The sequence below is a fragment of the Sander lucioperca genome, chromosome 24 (genome assembly GCF_008315115.2).
Source record: "Sander lucioperca isolate FBNREF2018 chromosome 24, SLUC_FBN_1.2, whole genome shotgun sequence".
Lineage (NCBI taxonomy): Eukaryota > Metazoa > Chordata > Actinopteri > Perciformes > Percidae > Sander > Sander lucioperca.
Window position 1 is genome coordinate 19,444,734 of NC_050196.1, and position 8,552 is coordinate 19,453,285.

Consider the following 8,552-nt stretch of genomic DNA (forward strand, 5'->3'; position numbering starts at 1 on the left):
TTTGACATTTTTTTCTGCTTTGTTGCAGTTCTTTTGACTGCACATTTTTGAGATCAAATATATTTTCTTTTATTTCAAGCTGAGAATAGGCACACTCATAAAAAGTCAGGAGGCTGAGTCTCTCAAAGGCAATTTGTTTATTAGCGTTTATTAACGTATTGGTAATAAATGGGACATCTTCCTTCATCTGTTGATACAACAATACTCACATTGATTGGCTATAAATTAATATTATATTCATTCACAGCGATCATGGGAAACATTCTTGTGCAATATCATCAAATAAACTGGACATATGATTAGAAGTTCTCCAGGTCTGAAACGTATTGTTCATCTGACAGACCAGAGGTGATTAGAGGAGGAGTCAGGCCTCCTGAAGGCCCACCAGCTCGCAGCTCTTCTTCCACAACTCAGCTTGCAGGTCCGAGTCGTAGGAAGTGTCCGAGGACTGCTTCCTGTGGCCGTTGTACAGGTAACAGCCCCCCACTCCCTCCATCTCAGAGGCAGCTGAAGCGTACACGGATATGGACGCTCCCTCGGCTGGAGTCTAAAAAGGAAACGAGAGGAGTTTTAATTCCAAAACTAAAAACAACTTTGAAAAAGCGACAAAAAATATATTTGGGGGTTAATCTTAGCAAAAGATGCAAAAAAGTTTGGGAATACAAAGTAAAGATTCAGTTTCACTTGAATGAAGGAAGAGATGTTCCTCAGGGTAGGATCTGAGGTCCCCAATTGTTTTAAAGGGTACCTTTCATATTTGGTGTGTTTTTTTTTTTTTTGTTTGTTTTACTTTTGTGTCTAAATGACTGATGGGAACAACAATTTTAGAAATTGGTCCAGTATTAAGCAAGATGGCAGTGGCAAAACAAACTGCAATGAAACATTAATGGGCAAATGTTCACCGTCAGTTTGTTTATTTAAATGGAGTTTGGTGATGGGGATTTTGGGGCTGTTTCATTTTACTCTTTAACTAAAAGGTCTATCTCTGTAGGGATCCTTTCCATAATGTTGTCAGACACTACGAATAATAATCTGAGTCTGTCAGCGGCAAAAACAGAACTTTTAGTGACTCTAACTGCTGCTGAACATTAGTCCTGTAGGGTTGAAGTGACAAAAACGTTGAAAAAAGCAATTAACACGTCAGAAAAAAGGGAATGTTACAACCATTATATTTTGCCCAAAGTATGTACAGATATTTAGGCATTTTGTCAGCAGCTGTAAATGGAGCATGCCCCCACCCCCTCCAGATTTGGGTCGAGCCCCCAATGTTTACGTCTGGCTCCGCCCCTGCACTGGAATCGATAAAGAGATTTAGAAAAGACACTAAGACGTTACCCTGAACAGGATCTTGGCCACGGGTTTCTTCAGCGCCTGTGCGATACTCCACAGGTTGTCGTAGAGCGCCGTGTCCACCATGCCGGGGTCCACAGCGCTAACGGTCACCGGGAAGCCGCCGGCCGTCAGCTGCTCTTGCAGGTGGTACGTGAAGAGCACCAGAGCCAGTTTGCTCTGGGCGTAGGCACCGTGGGAACTGTAGCAGATCCTGCAGGGAGGCAAATATACTCTGACTTCTGATTTCAAAATTTTAAAAATGTTTCCCCTATGTAGATTTATTTCCAAGTTTGTAAAAACGCATTATGTAATAAAATGTCAAAATATAATAGTTTCACTTCATTGTGTAATAACACCCACATTATATAATACATTTCTCCGTATTTTGTAATAAATAATGAAGGGTTGCACTTTTTTTTTATGAAAATGTAATATGGTGCATCACGTGAGAGAGCCTCACCCTCTGTTTAGGTCGTCCATGTGCATCTCTCCTGCGTAGTGCGTCGCCGAGGACATGTTGACGATCCGGGAGCAGCGGCCTGGCCGGCCCGAGCGCTTCAGCGTGTCCAGCAGCAGGTTGGTCAGCAGGAAGTGACCCAGGTAGTTCAAACCAAAGTGGATCTCAAAGCCGTCCTCCGTCTGCCCCTCAGGAACCATCATGGTTCCCGCTACACCAGAGAACAACACAGCGTTTTAGAGAGGTCATTCAGGGGTGGAGCTTCTGGCTCTACAGCCCACAGCGTTTTCTCCAAAGCCCTGAATAGTCATTTCTGACAAAAATCTGACAAAAGCGACAAAAACTTTTGAAAGAAAGGGCCAAAAAACAACAATATCATGCTTTTCCCAAATAATGAGATTTTTAGGCATTCTGTTATCAAATATCTTGAAAAATAGTGTATATATATATATATCTGCTGTAGATGGTGCATGACACCCCCCCACCCCCTAGATTTGGGCTGATCCCCCCCCAGTGTTAGGGAAACAGATGTTACCAACGTCATTCTGCTTTATCTGTTATCTTTTCTTTCTGTTTGTTCACTCAGGTTCCTGGCAGGCTTTATTATCTGTATTCTATAATTAATAGAAGTAATAATGTCTGTGTGTTCAGTGGGAGAGTGTGTGCAGCGTACCGTTGTTAACCAGAACATGGAGGGGGAGCCCTCGGTTCTGGAAGGTCTGAGCAAACTGTCGCACTGATTTCAGAGAGGTCAGGTCCACGAAGACAAACTCAACTGTAGAGAGAGAAAACAAAGTTCATCTAAAGACATGGATATGTGTTATATGTATGTTAGTTTGACCTCTTTAAACCTGTTTTAAGATTGGATATGTTTTGGCTGAAGGACAGAAGAGACAGAGACTGACGGTAACTGTCTCACCTTCCCCTGGCTGTCTTACCTTTCCCCTGGGTGACTTCTTCCTGAATCCTCTGGACGACCGCTGCACCTTCGTCTCTCTTGTTCCCCGCTGGAGGTGACAGAGATAGATAGAGATATTAGAGATATAGAGGTATTAGAGAAATTTGATTCATTGACAGTAAAACAGTAAAATAAGACAGATGTAGAGATGTATTTTACTATATTAAAAAGTGAAGGTGTGTGATTGGACGGGAGCAATACCTATGACGACATGCATGCCGAGCTTGACCAGGTGTTTGGCTGTCTCATAGCCCATTCCTCTGGTTCCCCCGGTAACCATGGCAACTCTTCCATCCTGCCTGGGTAAAACTGATTTGGGGGGAGAGACATATTCCCTGATGTTGAGTTCCAAAACCTTTAGTTTCAGTATGCTTTTTGTTAGATAAAGTGTACCAAAACTTTTTAAAAAAGCAACAAAATGTAATATAAAAAAGTGCCAAAAGTGAACACTAGCGTCAAAAACGGAAAAACAAAAAAACGTCAAAAAATGGTGAAATACGTTTAAAGTAGCAGAAAAAAGAAACAAACATCTGAAGCAAAAAGTAGGAAATACCATGACAACAAAGTTAAAAGTAGCAGCACTAACGTTGAAAAAATCAGTTAACAAGACATGATTTAGGGAGATGATTATTCCTTTATTCCCTGATTAGTGTGTTACATCATCTCTGGACTATGTCTAATCTGGAACTAATGGTGCTTTCACTGACGCCTTGTTTACTTCAGTGTTTATGGCTCCACAGTTAGGCTCCACAGTTAGTCTCCCCCCCCCCCCTTGGTACAGACTGTAGACAAACACGTTGGAAAACACGGAAAAAATGGCCAAAAAGTGATATTTAAATTTTTTTTTTAAAAATCTAAAGGAAAATGTGCTAAGAAAGCAACAAAAGCAGGTTTGACGCTTTTCCCCAAATAATCGCCCCTCGTTCTTGACAGTTTTTTAAAGTTTATTATATTACGATTTTTCTGAAATTTTACTTTACTTATTTTTTCAAAGTTTATGTTTGCTAGTATTTCCTCTAAGTTTGAAGCCGAAGCCCAAGAGGAAAGTGTGTGTGAAAGCACATGATGGAGTGAGAAATCAGGAGTGTGTTCATGGGACTCCGGGAGCTTTAACGCTGCTAATCTCACAAAGAATGCAGGACGGATTTGATCTGGTAATGCCGGAATTTATGGAAATCTTTCACTAGTTCTGTGGATAAAATCCTACAAGATGTAAAACTACAGTTTAACAGCCAAAAACTACACTACTACACTACACGTTTATAATCAGAAACTACACTTTTATAATCAAACTATACTTTTATAATCAGAAACTACACGTTTATAATCAAACTATACTTTTACGGCTAATAACTATGTATTGTATTACAATATGTATGTTAACTGTCCTATTTCTAACGGAGTCTGGCAGTTGTTGGGAGATAAGGCTATAATCGCGTGAACCACTCTAACCGGCACGCGCTTTACGTATGAAATACACGCCGAACTGATCACAAGACTTAGTTTTTTTTAAGTCTGAACTCAGAATCCATCAACTATGTTCATTAATCGATAAATAACCTGATTCGTCTGTAAACTGTCACATGTTCTAACGGAGTCTGGAGTTCCCACGGGAAACGACACCTTAAAGAACACAGAAAGAGCGCTGTATAGAAGAGAAGCTGCGCTGACCTGGGAGCGTGAAGGATCTGTTGAAGGCCTGGTAGAGAAGCACTTTGACTCCGCACAGATACAGCTTGAGGAGAGGCAGCAGCACTGACAGCAGCCACATCTCTCTGCTCTCTGTTTACGTCCGGGCAGCTTCCGAGTGCGGCTGTGCGTCACGCTAATGAGTCCGGCTCTGTCCGTGGTTCCGCCTCCGAGGAAACCGCGTCACAAGATGCCGGGGGGGGGGGGGGGGGTACCATTCTATTTTTCTTTCAACACGTTTTCTGACTCAATTTTTTTTTTTTTTAAGCTTTTATGAGTATATTAAGAAGTCTTTGGCGTTTTGTTATGATTTTGACACTAACTGCTTTTGTTGATATTTTTGTCCTTTTTTAAACAATTGTGGCGTCTTTTTAGACGTTTGTTTAGAGGAAACTGCGTCACAAGATGCCCAAATGTTGCAGATTAAATGAGCTGAATGCGTTGTATTGTAAGCTGAATCGGTTCCATAGGAGAGGAAAATCCCCTTAGACTGATAGATAGATATCAGCTGACTCCTGAGATTATCCAGGGGCGCAGTTTTACACAGTAACAGCTGAGAATTAAGGAAACATAAGAAGCAGAGCCGGGGCAGGATAGGCAAATGCTCGGCAGTCCAGACGAGTAAAGACAAGTTAAAGATTACGAGAAGAAAGCGCCAGACATCGGAAATTGTGCCAAAGCGGTGACAAAAGCAGTGAAAACGTTGAAAAAGCCTTAAAACAAGTGACAAAAAAAGACAAAACAGCAGCAAACTTCGGCGAAAACGTTGACAAAAGCTGCGCAAATGTTGAAAAAGGCAACAAAGAACCTTGAAATATGACAAAAAAGCTGGAAAAAAATGCCAAAACAATAAGAAAGCCATAACTCCATAACCGCTAACTCTGTCTGTGTTCAACGTTTCAACATCAGCCACATGAACCCTGGGATGTAATGTGTGTTACAGTCTTGATTTTTAGGAGGAATTCAGCAGCTCAGCTGATTTAACATGATGTTTATTGATGCATTTATAAATTAGTGCATCTCTGAGTTTTGTATTTGCTTAGTAATACACATTTAAGTCATACCACTCGCAAATAAGGCATCTCTTGAAGCAGTTATGTTGTCTATTTTTATCTCTTTTTTAAATAAGTACGACTTGACAAAGTAACTATTTAAAGGCTGCTGCGATGATACGGCCGAGCTGCGCGCTCGTCCTCAGATGAAAATGACAGGTCGTTGATCTCTCCCCAATCAATTCTCCATCACTCATGTCCAAATCTAGCTTGCTCTAGCTTCTGGTAATGCAGCCGCCTTGTCAAAAGATGTGTACTCAATGCGTGTTGGTAGATTACGCGGCCATGGTCTGAGCGCAGCGGTTTTTATAAGGTGGTTAAAGTCCTAGACTTATTAATGAAGTGAGAGGACGGCTGGGGCGCTCGCTCTCGGTGTCATAGATCGCCGCTGCATAACATTGTTAGTAGTTGAAAGCCCCCTGTGATAAAGCTGCCAAGGAGACCTTGTAACAGTAATTGTGTTGTTGTGTTTGTACGTTTAATGGATGTATGATGCTGAAACAAGGGGGCAGAAAATTCAGCTGAGGGGACAAAGCTCCCCTTTGCTCCCCTCGTGGTGCCGGGTGCGGTCCCCGCAGGGTCTTAAAAGTATTAAAGTCAGAGACAGAAACAGGTCAGGAACAAAGTTAATTAATGTTTTAAAAAAGCGTCCCACACGTTGAAAAAGTGAGAAAGGTTTGTCATTATTTTGTGAAACTAACGCATTATTTTGAGATACTAAGTTATTATTTTGAGATATTAGGTGAGAAGTTTGAGATATTTACTAATTTGTTTAAATACTAAGTAATTATTTTGAGATACTATCTCATTATTTAAAAAAAAATGTTTGTCATTATAATGATTCACGAATCGTTTTGTTTTTATCATATTGGCAGAAATTACCTTCCATACAAACCGCCATACCACGCTGTGAGCTACACTGTTTTGCTCTTGTAAAGTCTATGGGCAAATAACGTGATAATGGGATATACAAGTTGATATTTGATCAAAATGAGAGCTGTAATAGGACCAGAATGTATGCCGAATTGAGAAACAGATTGTAGTAAATGTGTACATCAACTTTAAAGTTTTCCCATAGTCTGAGTTTTTTGTTGACAAGCAAGAATACTATAAATTGTGAAATTTGTAAATGCAGTTTGGTTCAGCGTCGCTTAACATAAATGAACCCATTTGTGGGCGGTAAGTGAAATGTTTTAGTGAAAGTTTGGCAGGTTTAAGTCGGCCTTATCTGTATGTATGTTTGCACATGTCTCATAAATAAAGTAATACGCTCAACTTTCTTCATGCTGCACGAGACGCCCCTCTGATATAGGATTAAATGAGGCCCATTACTTTTATAACTTGAAATAAAGGTTTGTAGCTGTAGAATTGTTTTTTGCATGTGCATAATTAATCCCCCAAAAAGTGATTTAAATAGCAAAGAAAAACGTAAAAAGGACAAAAAGCGCCAAAAATGTTGAAAAGAACAAACAGGCCCAAAAAAAGTGTCAAATGTCGGAAAACGTGATTAAAAAATCCATCCAAAATCCCCAAAAAGCGTTGGAAAAAGCAACAACAATGTCAAAAAAGCGACTAAAACATCGACAAAAACTATAGTTACAAAACCTTTTCACACATGCACAAAATAATTCTACAGCTACGAAACGTTTTTTCATACTTGCACGACTCAATTATAAAATCACAAACAAATGGAGGTACTAAGTCATTATTTTGAAATGCACAAATCAATCTATAGCTACAAAAAAAATCCAAACTGTGAATATTACTGACTCTTATGTGCTCCCATACTCTGAAAGGCTGCAGGCAGCCACACCCGGCCCTGTGCCACTCTACGGTGCCACCCCTTCATCGGCAAAGTTGACTCAACAAACTGTAAGAGGACACCAGGCAAGCTTTGCTCTACAGTCTGAGGCCACAAATATCTGCAGCTGAAGCCTGAAAGCGTCGCTCCAGAAGTTTTGACTTTAAAGAAAGAAGAAAGAAGAAAGAGCCAGTTACCGTCAGCATGATCTGCTTGAGGATCGGTGTGCTTCTTATTCTTGTTGCTGGGACATTAACACAAGACGGTAAGTTACAGTGATTCCATTACATGGCGGCTGTGGTATGTATATTAGTGGTCTTGTGTCTTTAACCAAAGACAGCGGTGGAAGAAGTATTCAGACCCTTTACTGCAGTAAAAGTACTAACACCACACTGTAAAAATACTCTGTTGCAGTAGAAGTCCTCTGGTCATCAGGGAAATGTAGTTAAAGTAGAAAAACTTGTAGAAAGTGTAAAGGATCCAACCAGTTGTGTGTTTAATGGTCTACACACACACACACACACACACACACACACACACACACACACACACACACACACACAAGCACTGCTGCATGTAAACGGGAATATTAGTGGAATACTCACTTTCATTAGCCATCGAAACAGCTTAGAGGAATATAGTCTTTTTCGGAATTAGGGCAAAAACCGGAATATTATGTGCACGTTACAAACGTAGTCACTGCTTCCCGAGATGACGTCCTCAAATGTCTTGTTTTCCCCACAACTCAAAGATATTTTCATAGTTTGAGTTGCATTTCTTTACATATTTGTCACTTTTTATTGCTTATGGCAACGTTTTTGTTACTTTTTCGACGTCCCGTTAAATGCTACTCCCGGGACATGAACACCCTTCCTGGGTGAAAGTCTGTTTTTTCATAGCCTGGGAAAACCCTGACGAACTTCCATTACAACTGAGAAGGGTCTGGTGTCAACCAGCCTAGTGTTTTCATACATTTACATACACATTACAGTGCTTTGTTTTTCGTAAAATGGCTCCTGAGAACAGCCTGACATACTCCATAGGTCGTGACACACCAACCAGGTGGCCGGCCGTCGGCAGTAAAGCCAGTCAGACTGATCAGTCTCCTCGAGTTGGTCCAAAAAGTTCCTCAGAACACACCGAAGAGACCAGACGTAATACGTCTCCGTAACAGCAGGCGGCGCTAATCTGGATTGTCACCCAGAAATGAAAACCGGCAGCTGATTGGACGAACGCGTCACGTGGGTCTGGCTTCTCCCCGAC

At 40.9% G+C, this 8,552-nt stretch overlaps 2 protein-coding genes across 5 annotated transcripts in view; one reads left to right on the forward strand and one right to left on the reverse strand.

Moving 5' to 3' along the window:
* Positions 1-118: 118 nt before the first annotated feature.
* On the reverse strand, positions 119-4,625 carry dhrsx (dehydrogenase/reductase (SDR family) X-linked). Of its 4 annotated transcripts, none has more exons than XM_031316256.2 (7): positions 4,419-4,625; positions 2,949-3,056; positions 2,728-2,793; positions 2,463-2,564; positions 1,793-2,000; positions 1,336-1,543; positions 121-547 (listed from the first exon to the last, which is right to left on the reverse strand). In XM_031316256.2, the coding sequence occupies exons 1-7, from the start codon at positions 4,516-4,518 to the stop codon at positions 365-367; spliced, it is 975 nt and encodes a 324-aa protein (XP_031172116.1). In that variant the 5' UTR covers positions 4,519-4,625; the 3' UTR covers positions 121-364. The 4 variants fall into 4 exon arrangements, with proteins under 4 accessions (XP_031172118.1, XP_031172117.1, XP_031172116.1 ...); XM_031316255.2 differs by having other exon boundaries at positions 2,728-2,796; XM_031316258.2 differs by lacking the exon at positions 2,463-2,564 and having other exon boundaries at positions 119-547.
* A 2,683-nt stretch (positions 4,626-7,308) lies between these two features.
* The window catches only part of cd99 (CD99 molecule), a 17,883-nt gene continuing 16,639 nt past the window's right edge, over positions 7,309-8,552 (forward strand). Inside the window, exon 1 of the mRNA XM_031316250.2 lies at positions 7,309-7,554. Within this exon, the coding sequence (XP_031172110.1) occupies positions 7,494-7,554 (61 nt within the window). The 5' untranslated portion in view covers positions 7,309-7,493. The remainder of the gene's footprint in view (positions 7,555-8,552) is intronic.